Source organism: Mustela nivalis (genome assembly GCF_964662115.1).
Source record: "Mustela nivalis genome assembly, chromosome: 5".
In the NCBI taxonomy this organism is placed as follows: domain Eukaryota; kingdom Metazoa; phylum Chordata; class Mammalia; order Carnivora; family Mustelidae; genus Mustela; species Mustela nivalis.
In genome coordinates, this window is record NC_139024.1 from 5,261,408 (window position 1) to 5,288,060 (window position 26,653).

The following is a 26,653-nucleotide window of genomic DNA, read 5'->3' on the forward strand; positions in this document are numbered from 1 at the left end:
CTCGAAGGCCAGAGCACGAGAGCAGCCAGGCCCCAGTCAGAGAGGCCTGCCGCAGAGCGTTTCCATAACCGGGATCCCGACACTACGAGGAATCCACGGACAGGGAAGGGCACGAAGACCCAGCCTGGGGAAGGGCTCCGGCCGCGGCATCTTGGAGAACGTGTGGCCTCGGAGAGAGAAGTCACGGCAGAGCAGAGGGGCGGAGGCCAGTGCGCAGACGGCTGAGGGACTTCGGAGCAACTGGACAGTGGGAGTACAGGAGCACTGAGGAAGAATGAGAAAAGGGATTTGGGGGCAAGGGGAGGAGGCGCGACCATGTTCTCCCAATCAGAAGAGTCTGGGGAACACTCGAGCGGGCTCGGGTTCCTCTCAGGAGCTTGCTGCCTCGTGCCTCTCTCCACAGCTCTTGCCCACGCACCGTGGCTGGGCCGGGCCGGTCTCCCGCTCGAGCCCTCGTTCAGCGGAGGCTCCCGTCGGCTCCGTCTTGTTCTCCACCTGGAGCTTCCAAGAGGGCCGACTGCAGGTGCAAGACAGAGCAGGGAGCATGCACGTGAGAAAGTTCCGGAAGACGGAAAAAATAGATCGAGAGCAGAAGGGGCCAGGCCAGCAGGAACAAGAGTGGAAAGGAAGACAGAATGGGAGCAGCATCCTGTGCAACGTCCAGCCTGTCTCCCTTGTTAAGCACACACTGAGGCAGCGGCTGCCTGATGCTACAAACATCAATTCTCCCTTATTCCTTAATAGCCAAACTGCTACTTTGTTCAGACCACTGCTCTAAGCAGCAAGTTTCATAACTACTCCTAAAGTTGGTCATGTTGACTAACTTACGGCCAGTGGCAGAGGGGAAGCGTGTGGCCTTCAGCTGAGGAGGGCAGATCTCTTGTCCTTCCCGTGCCTAGAACTCAGTTGAGAAGGGTGAAGCTCCAGCAGCCATTTTTGTCTATGAAGCAATCTTGAGATAGAAAATACATGCAAGACATTTAAATACAAAAGCAGAAGTCCAGTTCTCCTATTGCTTTGTGGGACTCTCAGACTTCTTAACAGCCATATTGTTTCCTTCCCTACTTTTACTGACATGAGAAAGAGTAACTGTCTGTCTTGACTGAGCCAATATTATGTAGGGTTTTCGGTCACATGCAAGCAAACCTAATTTTTACTGGTAGGCAAGTTAATAAAAGTTTGTGCATTGATAGGATGGGCTGCACTCCAGGCTCCCGGGGTCAGTCCCATAATGACCAGATGCCCAGCTTTTTCATCTTCCCCACATCCACTCCACAGACACAAAAGAGAAAAGGAGGACTCAGACACGACGGTTTCAGCCTTCCGTATCATGGATGATTTTGTGGAACTCATTGCTTCGGGTTGCCACTCAGAGATAAAACATTCATGTATTACAAGCAAATTTTCATAAAATTACATCTGACAATTCCTACTGGGGTTGATAGAGCTTTTTCTTTAAAAAAGGCTGAATTCCTTCTGTTCTTATAGAATTAAAGTTTTTACTTTTCATTTGTTACGAATTGAATTTTCAGTTTGCTGAAAAGTCATGGAGACTTACCACTTGGGACTCAATAAAATACCTTAAGTTTTTTTTTTTTTTTTTTTTCTTTTCAAGTTTTAAACTGTAGGTTTCTTTTTTAGAAATGGAAAGATGTTTTATGGTAAAAGCTTTGCAGCTTGGATTGCATCCACCGATAACTTGTTATTCTTTGTTTATGCGCTTCATCTGGAAGGTGAGGGGGATCCACAGAACCCCTGCTAGGGAACAAAAGGAGAGATAAAAGGAGCGATTGAAAGGAAAGAGGCAGGCAGGGTGGCAATACCGTCTTTACCCTCTTTAACACTGACCCCTTGCTAAGCCATTCCGAAGGAATGGTGACCTGGGTGCACCCGCAAGTGACCTGAGAGCCACCTTGGCCATCAAGTGTTCCTTTTAGGTGAATCTTACGTGGTTGGCTGTCCTTGCATCCAGCTCCCTGGAGGCACAGGACCATCTCTGAAAGTTCTTTATGACTCTCTTAGCAATATCCAAAGTGTAAGCCATGAGATGCCGTCTAGTTCTAGCCCATCTATGTACAGACGAAATTCTGAAGCCTGGACAAGTGAGCTACTTGCCCGAGGCTATAAAGACAGGGGCCATGACCTGGCATGGATCACAGCCCTCGTGAAATGCTCATGAACATTGAACACGTGCTTGGTGAGCTGAATTACTGGCTCAAGTCATCCCGTGGCTCTGCTGGCTTCGGGAGGTCTGTCTGCAGATGACATTGATTCTGATACCATTCGTATCACCTGACTGCCGGCTCTGATCACTGGACTCCTTCCCAAGCCATACGTAGTTCTTGTTTTCTTTCTGTTTGCCCTTAATCTTCACCTGTTCTCCCATCCGGCCCGCTTCTCTGATTAGGGTTTGAGCCCGTTTTTGCTCAAGATTAAGTTTTGCTGCCCATTTCCTGGGCATATTCACTTCCCCAATGGAAAGTGATAAGTGAGTTACTTGCCTGATCGGTACTTTCTGAAATACGAGCAGCTCATGGTACTTTCTGAAAAATGAGAAGCTCATAAAGATAAATGCTTCTTTCCAATGGGAGAACATGATGCTTGGGTTTATCAACAAGAATATTCATGAAAATATCATGAATCCCTTACAAGATTTTGTAACTAGTAGTACCGGCATTTATTATTTACTATTTATTATTTACTATTATACTCCCATACAGGGTAATGAATTCACACCAGTTGTTAGTGGATATAATAGATCATGAGAATTCTGCTACATAGTTGCACTGAGTTTATGGTCAGGTTTCTGCACGGTCACATGAAGTAGTTTTGTCCCTTACTCTCTTGTAAGCAACTTATTTGGTTGTCCAAGCATACCCAGAGGCCAAGGGCTGCTTCCTAGTTTGGTGTCATGCAGAAAACCAGATTTTACTTTTCTTTTCTCAAAGATTATCCATAAATTATTGACAATAAGTGCTGCTGCTCGTGGACTGACCACTTCATGGTCACACACCAGAGGCTGTGTGTGCCTTGACTGGCGGTATCTGAATTCCCATCTTGCATATTTGTTTTCTTCTAAGTTTTATTTTAATTCCAGTTAGTTAACACACAGCGTCATACTCGTTTCGGGGGTATAATACAGTGATCTGGCAGTCCCGTCCGTCACCCGGTGCTCACCAGGACGGGTGCACTGCTTAATCCTCACTTAATTCCCATTTTACAGACTTGAAAGTTAGGGCTCAGGCACTTACAACGCTACACAAAGGGCACTGAGATTGCAAATGACAGAGCCTGGTTGTGGCCCAGATATGCCAGCTCCAAATCTGTGTCTCTACTTAGCTTTGCAGCCTTTCCCAAAAGTCAAAGCAGCACTAAACCATTTAGTCATCTGGGCCAGTGCCTGTGCAGGAGAGATGGGGGCTCAGGGACGCTGAGCTCATGGGTGCTGGGCTGAGAGATCCCGCCCGCATTACGAGGAGATGCCGGTGCAGGGATTTGAAACCGAGTCAGGCTGACCGCATCCAGCCCCGTGGGGACCACCACACTTCGGGCTGTTTGGTAAACTCGGGGTGAGATAGAGTGTGCAGTACAACCTCGGTAACCAGTAAGCATTAGCAAACCTTTACCTCCCCACTCAGCATCTCCACGGCCACCTCGGTGATCCGGACGGCCACTTGGGGACAGCAGAGGTTCAGGGGCAATGAAAAGCTGAGCAGAGGCCGGAGATGAAAGAACCAATTCTCCATTATTCTGTGGGTGCCTAGAGACGAACACTGTGAACTTGTTCCCAGCCTCTGCTCTCATGCCAGCTGTCCCCGCTCCCCGCGCCCGTCCTCAGCCGCCACCCACGGACCCAGCGCTGTGTGGGGAGTGTCGATTTGCCCGGAGTGGCAAAAAAATGGACACACACCTGCAGCCCACCCTTGCTTTCACAGACATAGGGTCACTGCTGTGCCACCCGGACGGCGGTGCTTCCCGAGTCGGGGACCTGTGGTGTCCCTTTGTTCTCTCACCACTAACCGCTCAGTTCCTATAAACGCGTCGTGAACTCACGAAGAAAAGGACTGCGCGCCCCACAGTCACCTGAGTTCTACCTGCTCAGCGCTGACTGCGAGGCCTGGTGAGGCCCAGGGAGGCGCTGCTGTGTATCGTGTGGCTGATTGCGGAGATAGCCCTGAACGGGGGCCCAGGGCGCCCCGGGCCGCCGCTCAGAGCAGCCTTGCTCTTGACACTCCTCCCTTTTGGACCGGGTCTTAGACAAAGCCCCTAATCACTTCCGATCCTTAACAGCTTTCCTGCTCTTAGGTAAGGTTCGTTTCAGCTCAAATAAGTTACCTAGGAACGTTCTAAGGGCTTAACCTACTTAATTCCCTCACAGTTTCAGTTGAAAGTAAGGGACTTTTCTCGGCCCCCTTGTGTTCCCCTGCCTGCCGGTGAGGTAGCTTTAGGGCCCACTTAGGCTTCTCTAGAGAGCCCACTGCTTCCCACCCACGAGTGAAATCGTGGCTTTCACCTATTTCTGAATATTCACGTTCAGAAATTCAGCTGATGGATGAAAGTGACTAAAGAAATCCCAATAGTTTAGGCTTTGCCTAAATTAATAGCTGGTTTTACTTTATTCTGCTTCTCAGTTAAAGCACAATGCAAGGATGGTCCCTGGAATGTTCTCATCTACAAAATCAATCCAAGTAAGACTGCTGATGACGCTTACTGTCTTCGACCACAATGACAATCCCTGCTAATTCCTGTGCTGCTGAAACAATGTCTAGAGTCAGGATATGTTCAAAAAGAGATTCTCGCTGTTTAATGGGGTACCTGATCTCAAGGTGGGTCGGTTTTGCATCCAGCAGGCTTTGTCGGAAAGAAGAATCTCCAAGTATTTAATTAACAACATTAAGAAAATGCACATCTAAACACTGACATGGATGTGAATGAAAACTCCCGACATAAATGTCGACTTCCACCTGCATTATCTCATTTCGTCTTCCCAAGTACAATGGTGATGTGAGCGGTCTCCTACTTTATTGATAGGGAAATGGAAACTTGTAGGTCTTCATTGATCTGTTGGAGGCCACACACATGGTAATTTGCCAAGCGCACTCTCCTTGTATGGTTTGACTCAAGTCCTAACAGGGATTCCACTTTGCTAAGGGTGAGGAGAGTGGTCGGTAAGCTGGCTGCTGTGAGTCTGGAGGAGGGAGAGGTTCTGGCGGCCTTTCTCAGGTAAGGAAGCTTGTGGAAGAAACACGGCAGGATTTGAGTAGTCTGGAAGGTGCAGCCCTGAACCCATGGGGCTGGTCGGTCCTGCGTGACCAAGAAACACTAGTTGAAGGAGGGAAGAACATGTGAATGAGGACGGAGGCGTCTGAGATCACGACAATGATCTCAGAGGGTAAGAAGGCAAAAATCCCCCTGGTGTGCTGAGGGGACACTGAGAGGACAGTGGCTCTGCGAGGGATTCCGTCTTGAGCAGAGGCCAGGAGTGGGGAGGTGCTCTGTGGGTGTGCAGGGAACTGGCACCAGGCCAGTAAGGGCAGACCCACACTGCTTTGGCCTGAAGAACTTTATCCTGAAAATAATCGGAAGCCAAAGGCCACCTGTAGGGACGTGATGTGACAAAGCCCTGTGTTTTAGGAAGATGAGCAAGGACTGAAACACAAAACATACAGAAACGTCTGATGGTCCTGATTTTAAGAGCCTCACCTGTGTCCCTCGAGCGCCTCCTGTCAGCTTTTCCATCAATGCGAAGCCGGGGACTTAAAGGTCAGCCTGGCGGGGGTGGGTGTGTTGGGGTGGGGAGCAGTGAGGTGTAAAAGAAACACCTTTTCGGCTTTCTGTTCCTGACTTGTACCCAAAGAGATCTGTTACCCGGTCACTCTTTTCATTAGGATTTTTAAGCTAATCAGTAGGCTTTATAAAGAATTACAAAGCTTTCACTGCAGAAATAATTAAATGAAGTAATTTCCTATGTCTAAAGTGATCAAATATGCTTCTGAAATTAGGAAAATGCAGGCCTATCATAAAAATATAGCTGTAATGAAACTGTATGGCTTTATTGATTTTATTATAAAATATTTCCTTTTTGTCCTCTTAATTCGCAATGAAGTGCTGATTTGCTTTGAAATAAAATATGGAAAAATCCTTGTACTGTAGGAAGCTTGTCACTCTAATGGGTGTCTCGCTCACTAGAACAGTATTTTGGCTGTGTTGGAGCACATTGAAAGGAATTAGATTTAGCTTTGCCAAAATTTCACTGTGAAAGAGTTTGCTATAACAGTGTTTTATTATATTCTTACTGAACTTCGGCCAGTTGAAAATAGAATCTCCTCACCATCCTTTTAAATTAGCCTTAAACTGCAGACAAAAGACAAAAATCAATGTGCAAATTTAGCTCTTTGCACGCAGATTCTTAAGAAATTTACCCTGGTGCTAATATGCTGTACTCATAGATAATGGAATGTAGCGTAATTGGAAATTTTAAAGTAACGTCTCTTATTCAATTTAGGGCCATTTAAGTGTCTAGTAAGTCCTGTACATAAATTGTGTCTCTGATGCTACAGGTTATACCGAGTCTCCGCGTATGCCTCAGCGCTAACTCAATAAAACTATCCCCGATGCGTTTCCGGTGCCTTAACAAATTACGGTGAAATTCGGAGCTTTGAGTTATAATAAAAACTGTTAGAAAAGAGTAGTGCCTAAATAATGCTACAATCTATTTAATATTATATTTCATTATAATTGCAAAGAGCTTAGGGTACCTAAACAGGAAGAAGAGTGCGTGTGTGTGCGTGTGCCGCACACACGCGTACGCACAGCTCATTCCCCTGGGCCACCCCAGGTCTGGCGTTTCCAATTGCTTTAAGTGGTCCAGATGCAGGGAGTTCTGAAACCACTCTTACAGGGAAAAAACAAAAACAAAACCAAAAACCTTTGTGTGAATTCCTTAAAATAGCCATCAGACCTGGGCTAGTTAGTTCAGAGCCTCACCTGTCCCGCTCTCCTCCAGCACCGACCAGAGCTGATCAGGGAACAGCCTCGGCCGACATCGGGCGCCGCTCTAAAGAAACGTGGGTGAAGGCGCCCGCCTGCGCCCGAGGAGGGGAGAAGGCTGACCGTCCCTGGAAAAGACTGTGCCACGGGCTTCGCGCACAAGCGCACCAGCGTCTGGGAAAGCTAAGAAGGGAACGGTGTGGCTCCACTGGAGACTTGGTGGGCACATGGAAACGGGGCAAACCGTGCAAATTAGGCCAGGTCACTCAAGATTGCTTCCCGGCCGGACACCGGAAAGGCTGGGCAGCTGAAGCCAGAAGGGCCATGCAGCGAACAGAAACCAAGAAACAGAAAAGCAGTTAACCTAGCATGTGCGGCCCACAGGCAGCCGAGCACTGCGGTCACACGCAGGGGTGGAAGGAGCCCAGCGGCAGCCCTGTGGGGAGCGGAGAGAGGAAGAGAAAGGAGCGAGCGGGTTCACTTGGGGCTGTCACCCTCGATTTTTTACTGAAAACAGGACGTGGGAGCAACTGGCCAGAATAGGCCTGGATTGTACTAGAAGATGAAACTAACACAGAAAGATCAGAGGGATCTTGTTATCAAACAACCCACCCAACTCCTATAACTTAGGGACATCTTAATAGGATATGTGAGGCTCGAGTCTCGCGTTCCGCCTGAGGAAGCCCCAGGATAGTTCCTGGTCGTCCACAAAATCTAGATGTTTCACATGAGCTGAGCTTAATGATGTTAAATGCTGTTGCTTTAATAATCAGCACCTTCCACTGCAAAGATATTAACCAATTTTTAGGTGATTAAAAAAATTTCGTAAGCAAAAGAACAAAGGGGGGATTCCCACAGTGTAGACCGGTGGCCTGGCTGCAGGGTCATCATCTTTTCATCGCCCTCGATAAGATCCTGGAGGGATAACCAGACCCTCAGCCCAACCCCACCTAACCCATCCCGGAAAATGCCAACCAGCCGCCTCCGCATCGGAAACGACGCTTGCGGTCACAAAGCGGGGATACCGACTGAAACATTCTTTTTCTTTTTCTGGATCTCCATCAATTTCCTGAGTCCGAGGCCCCCACCGCCCCACCAGGTCCAGTCAGGACCCTTCCAGTCAATCCGGGGAGATGGCTTTGCCACAGTGAGGTTTAAGCGACCGCCCTGGTTTGTGCCATCTTACTTCTTAGCTCATCCGCCTCTATTCCAAGGCCTGGGAAGTGACCCTGCCTCCCCCGGGCAGGGGGAAAGGGCCCACTCCCCACCTTCCTCTGCTTCAGCCCAGCGTAGACAGCAGCAAGTCTTCCTCAAATGGTGACCGGGCCATTCTGCTCACACTTGCTCCGCGGCGGCTTGTAGGCCCTGGCACTACCCACGTCTGCCAGTCCTCGAGAGCCCTCCCGCTGGGCTAGCTAGCCCACAGATTTCGTGGTGTAGCCGCTTCTCCCGCAAACTTTTGGATCTACTCTCTTCTGCTCAGAATGGAGCCCAAGGGGTTGATTCCAGAACCCTGGGCCAACATAGCCCCCCCCCCCACCATCCATGTCCCCACAGCCCCCCACTGTCCAAGACCTGGGCTAGGCGTGGCTCTAGAGCTGCGGGGAGAAAGCAATATCCCGGCTTCTCCCCTCTCTGATTTCCCTCAACGCTCTCCTTCATGGAGCCAGCGCAGGTCTAGAGACTTGTTTTCTCTTCTTGTGCCCCAAGTGGATCTTCTCTGCCTTATATCCTTGCTGAGATTTTGGGTCCTTGGTTCCATTGGTCAGGTCCCAGCACCCCTCACTTGGAACCTGCCGTGCCTCCTGGCCCAGTGGGAGCAGGGGCACATCTCAGACCACTGCTCAGGACAAATCCCTTCTGCACCCCAGCCCCATCTCATGGACTCAAAAAGGACCTTCCCTTGCTCCAACTTAGTCTGCCGGAATTCTCTTTAGTAACCACCACTCTGCCCCCCTCCCAGCCCCCAGCCCCAGAAGCGCCATTCTGTCCATCTCCTGACTGGCACAGGCAGCAAGCATCTAATCAGCCTCAGTCCTCCGCCCACGCGCAGTGCACCCAGAATGGTGACTTTGATGGTTACGGGTGGGCATCAGATCCCGACATGCTCCCCTTTGATTTTCTCTCCTCACTTGCGTTCTCGGACTCGCCACCCCCGCCCCGACCCATCCCAGTCTGCAGTGGCTGAGCTCCACACTCTCCTGCGCACGTCCATCCCCTTACTTCCGGCTCAGAGGATCCTGGGTCTATTTTGTAAACTCCTGCTCTCTCCGAATACCAACCCATGTTTTCAACTGCCTTTTATTTTTTTTTTTTAAGATTTTTTTTTTATTTATTTGACAGAGAGAAATCACAAGTAGACGGAGAGGCAGGCAGAGAGAGAGAGGGAAGCCGGCTCCCCGCTGAGCAGAGAGCCCGATGCGGGACTCGATCCCAGGACCCTGAGATCATGACCTGAGCCGAAGGCAGCGGCTTAACCCACTGAGCCACCCAGGCGCCCCTCAACTGCCTTTTAGACCCCTAAAACCCAGAATGGCCAAAATTGAATTCATTGTCTGTTTCCTCCTCTTTGTCACATGCCCAATATTTATTAATAGATTGGTCATTTTGCCACCCCTGCCAGAACTCCAGAGCCGTCACGGATGCCATCGTCCTGTCACCAGCCACACCCAGTCAGTCCACTCAGTCTTCCTCAGGCTCTCCTTCTCTGAACTCTGCCTGAGTTCAGACTCTCACTGTCTCGCTACATCTCACTTCTGGCTGGGCACGTGGGTTCCCTAACTGAGACTCCACATTCCTGTGTTTGTACACATGCCCGGCCACCACAGGAACTGCCTTTTTAAACACCAGATCACATCCTGGTGCTCTTTGGGCGAAAACAAAACTCCTAGTTGTCGTTTTGGGGCTACTTTGGGGTTGCGTGCATTTATACCAAATCTTTTCCTAAAGAGAGTTTTGTGATCTGTCTGTAAGCACAGACCTGGCTTGCTTTTTAATACATAGGGATAAGCCACATCTCAGCCATTCTTTGTGTAGGAAAGTTTCTCCCAAATAATTTCCTTCTTGGACTTGTATACAGTAGGCACTTATCAGATGTTTGGTCGATGTTGAATTGACTTGGTCCTGCATCGGTTGCTTTGATGACAGTTGATGCTAAACCTGTACCCAACCGAAATGACTGGTTAATAACTCTGAATCCAGGAATCTGTATTTCAGCCTCCAAAGCTGCTGTAGAATATCGATGTACTCTCCTAAATGTGACCTTGATAAAATTCTGACCTGATGCCAGGGTGTCTGGGTGGCTTAGCTGGTTAAGGGTCCGACTCTTGATTTCAGCTCAGGTCATGATCTGGGGATTCTGGGATTGAGCCCCTTGTTGGGCTCTGCACTTAGCAGGGAGCACTAATACTCCAGCCTGAAAGACTGTTCCTAGGAAACAGGGCCCATACCAAGTGATTGGGCTGGGAACCCAGAAGTCCTCTCTCTGGCTTGGAAATGCTTTAAATCTGTGGTTCTAAAGGGCAGCCTCTCCCCGTTTCCTACGGGTCAGCCTTCCCCTGCTTTGTCTAGTTTCATTTTTATGACACAGTCTGCACCAAAGTTTTCTCAGTAGTTGCAAGCCCTTGTATGTTGTTCCTTCAAAACACAGTTGTTGTTGTCTGTCTAGATATCATGTGGTAGTAGCGAAAGAATTGTTTTATATATAGCAAGGTCGAGGCGTATGACCTTTCCAAATGCTATTCACTTGTAGATATTTACTAAGAACAATTAAGGAACGCATGCTAGAACTTGAAAAACATCTTCTACATTTCTGTTTTCTTAGAAGCAATCAACATACTTTCCTTTGAAATAGTAGAGACCATTCCCTTTTAGCCTAACAAAATATGGGGTGGGGTAATTTTTTTTCAAACTTCAAATATGGTAAAGTGGAAAAATACTGTACAAAACATTCTGCCAAAAGCAACTAAATTGGAGATTTATAATTTGTGTATAACCCCCCCCCTTTATATAATCAAAGAAAGCATCATCTGTACTACTAAGTTCTATGTCTAACATAATTTTGTTGAAGAGGAATCAGGCATGAAATGAACCAATAAGAGGTTTACTCACAAATACCTAACAGCCGTCATGATGACTTCTGGTTTTAGGCAACTCAATTCTGCGGGTGAACTGTTAGCCAGTTTGTTAACACAGTGATTTAAGAATCCCTTTATAGATCCATAGAAAGAGGAAAAGATCCACCACCGCCTGGGCATTTATTACAGACTGGACTCGAAAAGAACAGAAACAGCCTAGCTATTTTGTGCCCTGCACATTTATTATCTGCTACCTCTAAAGACTGAATGACCTTGACAATCACTTATTGTAGCAAGTGCTTCCCTCAAGACTCAGCCTACAGATGGCCCATCTCTCCCATGGTCCTCTTACATGCAACAACATGTTCCATTTCATTTTCTTTCAGAAAGTTGGGCGTGGTACTCCACCCTCGAGCTAACTACAAGTTGGTTTCTTGGGGAATAGATACAAATGAGTTTTGTGAAAAATGTATTTGGGGGCGCTTGAGTGGCTCAGTTGGTGAAGCGTCTACCTTCGACTCCAGTCATGATCCTGGGATCTTGGGATCAAGCCCCACATGGGGCTTCCTGCTCAGCAGGGAAGATGCTTCTCCCTCTCCCTCTGCTGCTCCCCCCGCTCATGCTCTCTCTCTCTCTCTCTCTGCGAAATACATAAATAAAATCTTTTTTAAAATGTATTGAAATGCAGGCACCAAACCATCAGCATCAACAGTCAGCTGCTTCCAGTCCCACTCGCCCAATGCCAGTGATGGACAAGGGCTGGCATTCATGGCCCCCAGTTCACGTAAATGCTGACACACTGGTCACTCTTGACCTGCTCGGTTACTGCTTGCATGGTCAAGCTCCCAGGTGGCCTGTCACTTGTTTTTGTGAGTTATATCTGGTAATAGCATAAAAGCAGTAGAATCTATCGATAAAAGTGGAAGGAACAGAAACCAAAAAAAGAAAGACAACTGCAAGTAGGCAAGGTCAACAGTCCTCGAAAGAAAGTAGGTTTAAAGTGTAGGTCTTAGTAATGTAACTGTGTGCCGATTGCATTAAATTGGTTTTCCCTTCTCAATAATAGGCAAATGAGGAAAAATAGCTCATTGCTGACCACCCGGAAAGGTTTTAATCTATAAACCTTACCAGCAATAACTCATGAGTAGCCTATTAGGAGTCAGAAAACTTGCCTAAATATAATATAAATAGAATTTCAAAGGAAAGGTGTAAGTATTCTTCAATGAAACTCAAAGTCCCCAAATATCTGCAAGTGTGTTTGTTCCTCAAAAGCACAATCATAAAGATGGGGCCCGTCAGCAATGGTCTGCCTTGAGCCAAATATTTGAATCTAAGTTTTCTAAAGCTAAAATACAGATTAAGGAACAATCCGGTTCATGCAAAGACTTGCATTAGACTCCAGTCCTCCGACAGGCCCCCCAGGAAGGCACTTAGGCTCTTAAGCAAAGAGCCCAATGCACTGAAGTAATTCTGAAGGTTAAATATGTCTGAGAATTGTCTAAAGGCCCTGCATGGCTGCACAGGGGACCTGGAAGGCATGTGCTTTCTTATGAAATCTGAATCTCTTTCCTTAGAGAAGGTAAAAATGATCCATTTTCTACTTTTCTTCTGGTCAGACTTCAAAGGTCAAAAACATTAAGAACAAAAGTTAGTGAGAACAAACTAACCCCTCACTCCAGAACCTCAGCAAAATCCATGGCGAGGCCCAGCCTGGAACGGGGCGAAAGTTTCAGGTGCTTTCTCTTGTGTTAAATCGTTCATCTGTGCCATTAGCCTGCCCAAAAGACAAAGTCGAAACCAACTGACTCTTCTTTCCTTGATGATTCCGATCTTATTTTGTCTTCGGCTAATGAAGCCCACAAAGACCAACACAACTGGGTTCAGCCAACGCTCCAGTGCTGCTCTCCCTTTTAAAGATTTTTACCCAAACCACCGCTTAGCAATGTTTTCTGTGCTCCTGAAACAGCTCAAATCAGAAATTCCTTATCTCACACATATTAGAATATTGACATTAAAATATCACTTACGTATTATTATTTCAATGGCTTGGAAAAATTGTTACTTGAACTCAAGTTAGAAAAGGCATGATTAGTTAACCCTTAGTTCAGAAGAACGACATAAACTATGGGCATCTTTTCCTCAACTCTTCCACCCGGGATGGACACTCGTACTGCAAACGCTATAGTAAACAAACGCATCATCGTCCCTTCGAATGCTCCAGATCAAATTCCCTCCATGTGCGCCGGATTTCTCTAAAAGACCCTACCCGTCTTCACCAGGTGTCATCTGACTTTCCGCCTTCCTCTGACCCGCACATCTCTCTGTTCTGCCTCATCACCCTCTGTGGGGTGCCCCCCCCCCGGCCCCCACGCCCATCGCCTTGCCCAGGGCTAGTGTTCCACTCACATCCCTGCCTCCCAGTCTGGACTGCACCGAGCCCCTCCGCCCAGCCGTCATCCATGCGGTCAGTGCCCCCTCTGGCCCGAGACGTCTCTTCTCTTGAGCAAGGGCCCCCACGTAGGTCCTTCAGAAGGTTTCCCTGAGCTCTAGGACGGCATGTGTCTGTCCTTCAGCTGTGAGACCCTGGGGCTCTAGCTTCGCTCGTCTCCCTGCTCTGCTTAGCCAGGTTCTTTGCCTTGTTTGTGGACCATCCTGCACACTTTATTCCCCCTCTGTCCGTCAGTAGAATGCCACCTTCTCCCCATTCCTACCCTCTAACTCTAAAACCCTCTGTGCTTCAAGACTGTTCTCAGAGAACCTCTTATTTGACAACATTTCCATCCATCTCTTTTCTCTACACTAACGCGACACCTCATCACCGTCTCTTATGAAATACACGCTTTGCCCCGCCCGCATCACCCTCGTCTTGTACCCCAGCGTAGACTGGAAGCTTCTTGAAGACTATGGCTCAGGCCTCTCTCTCAGCCTCCCCTCCCAAACCAGCAGCGCCGTCCACGCAGTAAGCACTGAGGGAGTATTTGTTGACTTGACTTCAATTAATTCAGTTTTTAACTGAATCAAGCAAAGGATGTCACAAGCTTGCTTTTATAACTAAAGAGAGCACAGTTCTGCAGCTGTCGACCCAGTCTCTGGGGGGTGGAGGGAACAACACGGGGAGAATCCTCGGCAGCCAGCTGACTGCTGGTCAAACCAGGTGCAAGTTGGGAAAAATTCTATAGTGAATGAAGGAAAATAAGACGCCCAGTGGAAGAGAATACCAACATTCTTGCAAATGAATCTTTAAGTATTATTTTTACAAAGAATACAAGGATTAGTTCAGTTCCCTTGTGGACTCGTTTGTATGTTCTTCCTACAGATACTTTCGGAAAAAGACCTATTGTTTGTTTTTCTCTGTGCTGACACAGTAGCCATTGTTTATAACTGTAATCATAGCACACATAGTTGAAAATGTGGGATCAGGGACAAGCTGTATTTCCCCCTCTGGTTCTTTAGACAGTGAATACTGTGTTCTTTATGTCTTATCACAGCTCTTTTGTCAAACATTTAATGATTTTTTTCCCCAGACAAATTTGTAGTTTGTTATCAACCATAAAAATGTCTTTATTGCCTTGTTTTTAAACATTTAAACTTTGGTATGTATGTCTCAAGATGAGCATGAATTAAGGTGTTTATTTCATCTTAAATACATTTTTTATTACGGTGTATAAAGCTAGATTTCTCCAACAAGGATGGCTTATGTAGAACTATATTTAGGCTTGATGAAAGTATATTTTATTTTAGTATGTGTTTGTTCCTTTTTTGGAAGGTGGTTTTGCCTGTTGGCTCCCAGGTCAGGTGTGTTGAGAGCATTTGTCAAACGTTAGACAGGCGCAGACATCTGTAACTTTGTGCAGCCTGTGACAGCCACTAGATTTCCTGCTGCAGCGACAATCTGACACACTTCTCCACTCCTGGGATTTCTATTTTTCCAAATGCCCAAGATTTCTTACTCTTCTGCAATTCATAAACCTGAGACCCAAGGCTTTGGGAAATTAAAAAAAAGAAAGAAAAAAGAAAAACTTTTCTAAGGGCATAAATAGTGACTCTTTGTTTTTCCTGGTTTAAAAAATTACAATATGTTCCTCGATGTGACATTTGAAGGCTTTAATTCAAATGAATATTTATGACAAATAAATTTCAAACACATTTGGCATGTTACTTCAGGGCAATTTTAAAGTATCCATTTTTTAAGTTGGTGGTGGAGTCCACAAAAAGTCTTAATGTGCCACTTTATATTTTTATGAATATCAAATTAGAGAACATATTTTGCTGCTCCAACCATTTCCATGAGGCTTCACTTAGATTGAAGGGATAAAAAATGATTGTCAGTCGTTCAGATGCCTAGAAGAAAACCCTCTAGCTTTGTTTTCAATTTGTTTTCAAGGGTTGATTTAAACTTTTTAAAGACAATGTGTGAAGAGGCAAGGTCAGAGTGGGCACCTCCACCATTTTTCAACATGGATTGCTCTAACTTCTCTTACAAAGTAGGAAGCATTCCTAGTAAGGCAATTCTTCCCAGGGAGTATGAGACAGACAATTTTTAAGACTCGAGATATTGTGTCCAAAACGTGGGCCCTATATAGTCTTCCTTGAGAACAGGGTGCATCAGCTTTCAACTAGGGAGGTATGTTTTCTTAAAGCTTTGTATTATTTCTTAAGTAGTTATTTTTCTCAAAGATAATTTTGTAAGTTTTCATAGGCAGCGTTAAAAACTGTACCATCAAGTCATGTTTTTAAAGTTACTCCTGCAAGTATTTCAAATAAAAATGAAAAAGTGTATTTTCAGTGTCGTACATATTTTAGACATGTTGGAAGATGTATAGAATCAGAGACTTCTTCAAACCCATGTTGGATTAGGAGTCAATCTCTTTGTCTTTTTTTTAAAGATTTTATTCATTTATTTAACAAAGAGAGATCCCAAGCAGGCAGAGAGGCAGGCAGAGAGAGAGGGGGAAACAGGCTCCTCGCCGAGCAGAGAGCCCAATGTGGGGCTCGATCCCAGGACCCTGAGATCATGACCTCAACTGAAGGCAGAGGCTTAACCCACTAAGCCACGCAGGTGCCCTGAAGTCAGTCTCTTAATAGTGGTCATCCTGGTCAACAAGGAAGGTATCTGTGCTGGAGACTGAACCCAACTCCACCTTCCAGAGATCCCATAGCCAGTGTCCCTAGTGGCTGTGTTTACTTGGATGCCCCAGAACTTAGTTTTAAGTATTTCTTTTAGTCGGTTTCTTTCTTTTATTCTCCAACCCTCTTTCCTTCAGAACTTTCTGTCTGTCTTCATATTGGTCTTTCTTTCTCACAGTGGGGCCCTTGAGAACTCCCCAGCCAGTGGGTGCTCTCAGCCATGTGCTGCCTGCCCATCGCACACGGACAGACTTACCAGGGCCATTCTAACCCTGGTCCTTCACCCTGGATGGAGCATGGCTGGGGTTAGTCTGCATTTGGAGTCCCACTGGCACATCTATACTGAAGATGCTGCCATTTTTTTAGGTCATGGTTGCTTCAGTCATCCCAATAGCCTTACTGTAAAGGCACCGATGTCCAAGTATTTTGGAGTTACTAAAAATAATTATGAAAATTAGGATATGCAGACCTGCTTGGCCAATGGAATTAGGCCAACTGCCCCAAGTCAAGCATACTCTGCTTCTCCTCTCTCTTCCTACCTCTCTCTCTCTCCTCCTTCTGTATCAGCCCCTTCCTTGTCATCAATGCATGGTCTAGGCATCAGACATTTAGGGATATTCCAGGTGGTTCCTCCCCTAAATTTATGTCTTGCCTTTTCTCCTGAGCCTGGTCCTCTTCAACTTTCATCTTGATATGGAGTTGTCCTCCAGAGAGAAGCCACTGCCACTGACCCTCAGCTCTCACTGTGTTCAAAGTAAGGCAGTTTTTCAAAGGTAACAATTGAAGGAGGCTCTTTGTCCACGCAAGGGAAGATAGTATTTAGGGCTGTGTTGGTCTTCTCAACCACATATAGATGAAGGACATTTGATTGTTTTTGTATTATATTTTAATGTTCTACAAATTACAGCAGATAGTTATTGATTTCCTTTATAATTCCTTAAATTTCAGTCTTATCTTATTTCAGCCATTAAATCCAAAGAGAATGCTATTAAGGAAGCTGTGAACTGTACACACCACCCTGACCACATTTCTGAGACTGTCTCTTGAGTTCAGTCTTACTTACACAATAAATTTGACCGTGAAACCCATTAAGAGATGTATCCGATGAAGAAGAGCATTGGGCCATTCTCCTCTTTCTTTTTCATGCGTCCTGATAACACTATGTTTTCAATTCCATGAAAATTCCTTTTGTTAGCCACCAAGGATTCCCCACTCCACCCTATCCAACCCCCATTTCCTGGAAATACACTTTAGACACTTTTTACACTCCGGGAAAATAGACAGGGATTCCACTTGTACCAGCGCCACCTGGGGCCTCCACGGCTAAGACAATTGAACACCTGACCCTGCCTGGCCTCTCTCCTCACCCCCATTTGAACCTTATTGTAGTTCTTTCTTTTCTTGCCTTGCCTAGCAAAGGAACTCCTATGCCTAAAGATGCTATTTCTTCTCCACACGAACACATTATTCTCCTCCTGAGGTCAAGTTTCAGTCCCCATCACAATTCTACGGTCGCTCTCTTGGAGAGCCATGACCTTCGTATTCTAGATCGGAACAATCTCTCCTCAGAGCCTCCTCTTTGACTGGCTGACGATGCAGACCTCCTTCTATCTTGGCCTGGCTTCTGAGACTTCCCCTCACAGCTCGGCAAGCATTCCTCCTATCCTTCTCTCCTTCATTCTCTTGCTCCCTGACGGGCATCGGCACCTCTTCCAGTCATGAATCTGTGAGATGGCCTCCGCGGCCTCTGTGCCAATCACTCATGTGTTTTGTTCTTGCTCAAACTCTGCTTCTGTGCCTCAGTTACCTGCTCAGCGTTTTCCCTGCCTCATCTCATGGCCACATTCAGAGCAACATGTCCACAATCAAACCCATCATGTTCCTCGTGGAGTCACTGAGGGAACTAAACAATGACGCTCACTCATCAGTTATAAGTACAGGGCAGTGCCTGCCCCCACAGACACATAGTCACCCATAGCACGAAAGCTGTTACTTTTACCACTTCCCAAGAGCCCCTGATAGATTTTTTGTCTCTGTTAATGACACTGCCCATCCTCTGCTCAACCAGCATCTACATCCTACAGCGATCCTTGACCCCTTCCTCCCCTTTCCCCATGTCCCTTCTACTCCAAGCCTCCCATGTATCAGGGCTACAAGGAACCTTACTGTAGAAAGTACTTTATTGAACAAGTTGTTGAACTGCTTTCCACCTCTGCAGAAACAAAATAGAAATAATGAAATCTGTCTTAGCGGGTCTTGGGGTGGCATTAGGCCAATGGCGTCTATAAACAGTAGACCAATCATGCTTGGCACTTGGTCATACATAAAGATCACCTCTTATTGATAGTTCCTACAGTTCAAGAAGGAAGAAAAGCCAAGAAATAAGATATAAACAAATCTTATCTCTATATAACAAAAAACCTGGGATGAATAGATGTTCAGAAGATAGTGAGACAAACAGGTAGGTAGATGACAGACAGGTGGCTAGAAACGCTAGAATGATGGAATGACACAAAGCATAAATGAAAAAGATGGCAGGGGAAGAAAACTGAAATAGAAAATATGTTGAACTGATGGTTGTATTACTGGGGATATTTTTATTTTTTTATTTAAAAACTTGAGCCTAACATTTTCAAGATAGTTTCCTTTTCCCCAGGAAAGAGCGTACATATCTTATTAGTTGTTTAATTTTTTTCACTGTAAAAGTTTTCCTTTCAAATACAGTCATCACTGGCTTTCTGTTACCGTGAATCGGTTCTCATCTCTATGGACATTTTCAGTGCTTTCAGCTGTTTCCAGAGCACAAATCTATTTTGAAATCACCTCTAGCTGCAAAGGAAAAAAAAAAAAAGCATCTGTAAATGCTTTTGTCTAGAGTTATAGCATCAAAATAAAGTACCACGTACCCACTGTCCTTATGAAACTGGTGGCTATTTTCTCTCATTACCTTCCATTTTAAGGGATTTGACAAAGGAACGTTTCAGACCAAAGCTATCTTATCTTCCACAGGAACATAGAATTAACCACACCCAAATGGAAATTAAAAAGAATAGTTCTCCAGTCCATGTCAAATGCACAAAGCAGAGAGTGTGAAGTTGTGATGTCATATAAAGCATTTTGAAACATAGAAGGCACTGCACAAGGGTACTAGTCTTTTTAATATTACAGAGGAAATGGTTTCTAGATATACCTTTATCTGTGTGACTCTCCCAATTCCTAATAATGGGCGCCACTGTCTTCAGGGAAATTGGAATTAATGTAAACCTTTTATCCACTAATACTCTTTCATTTTTGAAACAGCCATTTCAGAGCGGTCCTTCAGGGTAGCACATGTCTTCACCAAATGAGTGGAGTTAGTTATCCATTAAGATGATTTTTAGAATTTTTAGTTTTAAGAAACTGAGGCTCAGAGCAATTAAGGCTCCAGGTAGTGGTCACATAGGTGGAAATGGCCCGTGCAAGATTCAAACCCAGGACGTGCAGCCCAGAGGCCTCAACCTGACCCGACAAATGGCTGCCTCCTGAGCACTTCTCGGAGAAGAGGAGTGACAGTGGATGGCCCTGAGCAAGTGTGCGTGAGGGGAAGGTGTCTCCCTCGAATTCCTCCAACCCCTCCAGAGCTCGAACCCTTCCAGAACCCTCCCCAGAGGGAACAACTATGCTATGTAGTTCTTAAGCTTGTGTACACACAACATACTTATACATAAATATACACACAAACGTACATATCCATACACACACACACACACATATATACAGTTAGAGATAAACATATAGGCAGTATATGTTACTGTATAAGTAATGTTTCATACATTTTCAACATTATTAAGTGGCATATCATATATATATTTTTGTGAATCTTGCATTAGGATACAAAACATTTGGCCATTAAAGAATAGAAAATGACAATGTGTAATTTTTTTTCATTTTAAAATGGTGTCAGAAAGGTTATACTTGGAAGGGCAGAAAGGGAAGAAATTCACTTTGATAACGACTGAAAACCAGAGGAACCTTCTACTGAGTCCACACATAGGTTTTATTTTATAAAATGGAAAAAAAAAATGTGACTAACTTTCTTCTTGTCTGGAAAAGGGAAGGCCTAGGCCTACGAGTTCACAGAGCCTGGAGCAGCCCCTGGAAAGGGAGGTTTTCTCTTGGAGCCGTCAGAAACTGGGACCCGGGCATCACGTCAGGACGAGAGCCTCCTGACTGCCCCCCATCCAGGGTGTGCACACACGCGTGCGTGCACACACACACACACACACACCTACCCTAGTGTCTACATGTCTGATTCCATGATCTGTAACATTTGCATGACCTCACTCTGAGGCAAATAGTATTAACCTTGGACTTTCAGCACCAAGGGTATGAATGTGGGCACGCGTTGCATACTTCTGAGTTCATGCATACTTTCCGAACAGCACGTGGCCGTGAGTAGGAGAGGAGGAGGGATTGAGTTGCATGAGCGGCATTCCAGATGTGTTGATAGAACTGCCCCGGGAGTCCCTTTTCTAAGTTAGGTCAAACGTTAACCTCTTACTGCTCGAAGCAAGAACACCTGACCGGAGTAACTGGGAAGCCAACAGGACTGAAAGTCCTCGGTAGCCTCAATGTCCTTTGCCGATCCTTGTTTTGGATCGCACCTTGAGGGGGCGGCGACCACCCTGGTTAGCTCCGGACTGAGAAGGTGGCCAGGACATGGGGCTTTCAGTGCTAGATCTGGGACAGGTGGCGGGCCTGTGGCATGTCCTTGCGGTGGGATGACGGAGAATGGGCTGCTTTACCTGCATTCCTGGACGGCCTGACACCCGGGCCTTGGGCCATTGCCAGCAACCAGAAGCCGGGGCCTGGGCTGGGCGCACAGAGCCTGGAAGCCTGCCCGTCAGCAGTCTCATGTCCTTTGAGTTCTGTCTTACCGTTTCTAATGCTCCCATGACCAGGCTTTCATGCAGTCTGCAGAATAGGAGTTGCCATAAATGAGACATTAATTGTTTCTTACTTAAACCCATAAAACAATGATAAGGAAAATTAAAGTGACAGAAACATATGGGAAAACACTTTTAAAGCAGCATTATGAGAAAAATGCATACTTGAACAGAATTATTGAAAACTTTTAATTTACAGGGAGGATTCATCATAAACCCTTTTTTACACTTCATTGGGGTGCGTATGTTTGATTAATTCTTACTAGTACATATAATTTTTTAAAGGATGAAGAAGTCTTGAATGTGAGTAGTTTCTCCAGTGGGTCTCTCTTAGTCCTGCTATCTGCCAGCACACATCTACGTCCCGGTCTCTCTGGAAATGGAGCCGTAGAGGGATATGGGTGCTTCCTGCGGCCCAAGGAATTGTGTGGTGATGCCGCTCATCAGGAGCCCCACAGGAGATCAGCTGTGGAAAGACAGTCTCTCCATGACCTTCGGGTGTGGGCTGGCATTAAGTCACCCAGCTCACCAGCGCCTTTCACGTCTGCAAATATTAACAGCCAGGGGTGCTCGGGGGAAAGAGGAGAACAAGCCAAGACCCCACGCTCGAGGGAGGACCGCACGCCCCATGAGTGCCCGAGCTTGAACAGCAGACTCACAGACCCTCTGTCCCACCGTGTCACCTGTCGCTTGGGACCAGCAACACTCACTGTCCCGTTTCCACATGGGGAAAAGGGCATGAACTGACCTTGGAGGTCTCTATAAGCACCAAACGTATGCGAGGGCCCTGTATTCCTGAGGCTGTCACAGACGTTAGTTGCTGTTCCTGCTCCTTGATAATCAAGGAGCACTGCTTTAGCAGGGCAGGCAGAGGGGCCTACACAGCGATCTCAGAGGCCAGGCTGTGAAGTCAGAGCAGCGCCGTCACAGAGTTGGAGCTGGGCAAGAGTTAGAGTAGCCCGCAGAGGGGACAAGGGTGAGAGTGCACATGGGGACTTCAGCAGCCCATGGGGCAGGGAGGAGGGGACAGCTAGAAGGACGGATCTATAGGTCCTGTGGCTCAGAAGACCAGTGTGTGCGAGGGAGCAGGTGACTGAACGGTCCCCACTGCCCCACCCGAAGGCAGCAGGGGAGAGGGCACAGAGAGAGGAGGGAGGCAGGCCAGGGCTCCCCGTAGTTGCCAGTGGAGAGTTAGGAACTGGTCCGTAACTATGGAGTAAAATCGAAGTTGGCCCGGGGGGGAGGGAGCCCCATCCAGCAAAGGACCTGTGGTCCCTCTCTGGTCCCAGCACCGCCGCGCCCGTCTGCCGCAGCTACGACGTTATATAAATACGGCTGTGCGTGCGTGTGGATTATAGATTCAGATTTTCACTCCGATGTTTGCCTACATTCTGCCAGCAGTAATAGAACAAGTTACATCAATTGCCACCAACTGTCAAGTCCTCAGGATCCTCCATCCTCAGAGTTCAAAGAGCTGTCGTGGTAATGACGGTTTTCACGTTGAAATAAGGACGAGCAAACCAAGCTAGCCTAGAGAGGCTTCTAGAAAATAGACCCTGGATTGGTTCCTTGCTTGGGATTTCAGTAATTCATACCAAAAGGAAAAAAAAAAAAGGAAATGAAAAATATGCAATTTTCCCTAAGTCTCATGAATAATTGAGAAAAAGCCAGATTACTGGGGCCTCAGGAGGCACTTCCGCATCGGCTTCTAAAGAAAGATCCCGAAGGAGTACTAGGAGGCCAGCCCCGAACAGCCTGAGAGGTCAGTGTGGGGCACCGTTTCATCTCCTGTTGGATGGGCAAGGGCGGTGGGCGTGTCCTGTTTGACGGGCAAGAGTGAGGGTCTGCGGAGCCCGGGGTGTTGGGAGGCTGCTTGGGACCGCGGATGGCCGCGGAGCTGACCCTGTCCTCCCGCTCGCTGGGCTTGGGACCGCGGGGGCCGCGGAGCTGACCCTGTCCTCCCGCTCGCTGGGTGTCCCGGCCCCGCAACTGTCACTCGCTCAAACGGATGTGCTTGAACAATTTGAGATGAAGGCAGCACCCTCTCCCCCTCTCCGTGGGTCAAATGTACCATTTCTGAAGATTTCCTTTCGTAAGGAACTTGGCCGGCCCCAGGCTGTGGCCGAGGCCTTTCCTGCTCGGCTCCGCGGCCCCCGCGGCCGCCCCGGGGCGCGCCCGCCGCCCTCCCGCGCCCCCCGAGGGGAAGATCGCTGCGTCCCTTCCGAGTCCCCGCGACAACCGCAGCGCGCTCCGGGCGTGGGAATGTCCACGGTGTCGCCCGCTCATCAGAAAAGGCCGTGAGCGATAGGCCAGGGCGGTTGTGGCCGTGGCGCTCCATGCGTCTCGCGACTTTGAGAATAAAACGAGGGAAACTTCCCTGTGGGTCGGTCGGGCGCTGCGCGCGGGAGCCCGGCCCGGCTCCGGCAGGGGCCGCGGTGACTCGGGCGCAGCTCGGCCGGCCTTCCTGGGTCGCGTCAGGCAGCAGGTGTTTGCAGCCCGCGTGCCCCGTTCCGAGCGCAGGGGGACCGTGTGTGCAGGAGTCCCCTGTGGGGAGAAAACCGACGGCTCGCAGGCCGAAGCAGGCGTCCCTTTCACGGCAAACGGTGGTCTTTAAGAAAATCATGGCGAAGTTTCAAGAAAGTGAAATTATGGCGTGATGCCCGGTTTCCTTCTGTGGCGGGCGCGGGACTTTCTCAGCCCTAACGGGGAGTCTCTTGGTCGTCGCCGTAAGCCTCCCAGGCCCTGGCGCGCAGACAAGAGCCGCGCGTGCCTGTGTCTGCGGAAAGGTGTGGGGAAGGCCTGTTAGCATTAGGTTGGCCTCGATCTATTTCTTTTCTAGAAATATTTGCACCTGGTTACAGATAAGTGAGAGAACACTGAGGTTCCAGGTTCCTTCACTGAAACTCCACTCTACCTTCGTCTTATCCACGGTATTCAGTTTGCTCTAAGATGATTTGTCCCATGGAAGTTCCCACCTTTGTTCTGTGGATTCGTGTTTTCCTGCATGGACATGATTTTATGCGCTCAGCAGAGCCAGAAGCATGGACGGGATGGAACACAGCCCTTATCCCCCACTTCTTATCTCCTCCCTTACCCCCAGCAATCCCGTGTGGGTCACTGGGAACCTGGGGCTGTGATGCACGAAAGATCCAGAAGCTGGGAGATATTCCACCAGATCACAGGACAATCCTGTAGCCGGAAGCCGTAGCAGGATGTCAGGGGCTAAGCAAGCCCGGCCCAGTGAGGGGAGCAGGGGGAAGAGGGATGGAGGAATGTTCAAGAAAACAGTGTTTTTTGGCTAAGTCCCCTAACTGGGGATGGTCTAAGGAGATGGTCTCCTTAGAGAAATCCCCTAATTGGGGATGAACTAAGGGAAAAGTGATGTTTCTGCTGGCCTCTAGGCTTCCCAAAAGAAGCAAAGTCACAAGTAACATCAAGTCCAGATCTGGAAGATCTGGGGGAATTGCTGTAGGAAGAAAGAAATGAATAAATTCCTAACTCAGGAAATTACATGGAGAGAAGGTGCCAATATCTGTTTTTATTATTTTCAGTTTGAGAAATGCCATACTCCTTTTTTGGAAAAAGATGTTATTATGCATTTGAGTGTACTATCATGTCAATTGGGTTTATGTTGAATATTTCCCTAGGATTTTACATTTTTTCTTTCACAAATTGGAAATCTCTATCAATCTCCTTTCTGGTTTTTTAAAAAGCTTCGTAGAAAGTGAGAAATTTCTTAAATGAAAAAAAAAAAATAGTAGCATAAGCACACATTCCTCTGTGATCTATTGTCCAAGCTGTGTTTATCTCCTACTAGGAGATCAGGCCCTCCTTCTAAGAAATTCTTCTATGCTTTTACCCTGTTCTTTATAGCTCAGGCTGTGCTTCGTCTCTCTGCTGACATAACATTAATGACCACTGCCTCCGGTAGGTCTTTACCACATGGGACAGGTGAGGCCAGGGTTTCAAGAGTCTAAACACAATATATGTTCAGTGAACAAAGAAATGAATGTGCAAGGCCTACATTTTCCAACAGAAATAAACCTCAAGAAATACCCAAATTAACTGTCATTCTCAGAAAAATCCTTTGTTCATGCTTTCACTCCAGTTCACACCAGACACTTGCCCTAATTTCAATCCCCCCCGCCCCATGAGATGGACATGCGTGTAGCTCATTTCTTTCTATGACAATTAAAAGATCAGACTGTCAGGATCCATAACAGTCCCTTCGAAGAAAGTGAAAGAACCTAGTATTCGTAATCTTGTTTTTGCAATGAAATTATGAATCACCGTTCACCAGAATGGAGTGCATTAGAATACCACGTGAGACCTGACTGTCTTAGAAGAGGCAGGCTCTCAATCTGTGGCTACCATCTGGACGTCGCCGAGGAGGAGTTGGGACGGGCCGGCAAAGCTGTTAGGCGATGGGGAGCATATGGAGGTGGCCTCTTCGGGGCCACGGACCGTCGGTGCTGCTGCTTTTTCTCGTCACAGTTGTCCAACATATTGCCACTGTCTGCACGAGCATAACTTAATAGCCAACTTGAATTCCACTGTAGTTAAAGTGGGGTTGCCCTGCTAGTAAGCTAGCTGACATCGCACACTTTGTTTTATTGGCTAAATAAAGCAAATACACTGTAAAGACTTGAAATAACTTCCTACTCAGAGACTCTTTCTGAGATGTTTCTTTTTGTTTCTTTTTTTTTTTTCCCCTGTTCCCAAGACATAATGTGCTCCATTTCATCAGGGATAAAGATAACGTGAGAGTTGTGGTTTTAAAAAAAAATACAAATTAGAAAAATGAAAAGAGCAGAGATCAACTTTGAAGCTAAATGCTGGTTTTTTAAAAATCGTTAGATGGTTATATTTAACTTAGAATCTTCTCTATATTAATCAAGTTCTATCAAGGAAAGTACAAAAATAAAATAAATATGCATTTTACTTACTGTTTTTGGCATACTCTTGGCTTTGAGCTGCTTTGGCTGATCATACCTTAGGATTTCATCTTTTTGGCATGGCCTCCTAGCATTTTAGTGCAGTGGCTCCCAAAACGAATGCTAAAATATTACTTACAATCCAAAAGAATATATATCTCTTCTTTGTGTGGAATAAAATATGAACTAATTTGGAGAAAGGAACAGTTCTAGACACATATTTCATTAATATAAATATCCACCTCACACTGTGCGAATTAACATCTCTTAGAATTGATACTACAATGCTAGTAAGAGAAAAAGAAATGAAAGCACTTTTCTACTAAAAATATTTGTCTAATGTCGAGTGTGAGATTACGAAGCAGAAGAAGGCATTAGAGAATATGAGAGGATATTTTTTTCCTAATTTATTTCAATTGTCCCCTTTTGTGTTAGGCTTTCTTTAAAAGGTCTAATAGGGGTGAAGAGACAAGCTGTGTCTGAGTAGCTACAAATAGAAGCACAAGTCAAGGTAATCTATAGCCAAGCGCTCGAATGCGTTTACTAAATAAGGTTGTGAGCAATATTAGGTACATTTTTCTGACACCTTTCCCTGTTGACA

At 46.6% G+C, this 26,653-nt stretch overlaps 2 protein-coding genes across 4 annotated transcripts in view; one reads left to right on the forward strand and one right to left on the reverse strand.

Annotated features, from left to right (window-relative positions):
• Positions 1-26,653, forward strand: part of PACRG (parkin coregulated) — a 512,311-nt gene that overhangs the window by 394,031 nt on the left and 91,627 nt on the right. The gene's annotated exons all lie outside the window — the stretch shown is intronic.
• Positions 22,428-26,517, reverse strand: LOC309864871 (uncharacterized protein). Of its 2 annotated transcripts, none has more exons than XR_014311801.1 (3): positions 26,065-26,517; positions 23,071-23,894; positions 22,428-23,021 (listed from the first exon to the last, which is right to left on the reverse strand). XR_014311801.1 is itself a non-coding variant. In XM_082730761.1 (3 exons), the coding sequence occupies exons 1-2, from the start codon at positions 26,074-26,076 to the stop codon at positions 23,180-23,182; spliced, it is 495 nt and encodes a 164-aa protein (XP_082586887.1). In that variant the 5' UTR covers positions 26,077-26,517; the 3' UTR covers positions 22,428-23,021; positions 23,071-23,179. The 2 variants fall into 2 exon arrangements, 1 of the variants encoding a protein (XP_082586887.1); XM_082730761.1 differs by having other exon boundaries at positions 23,071-23,662.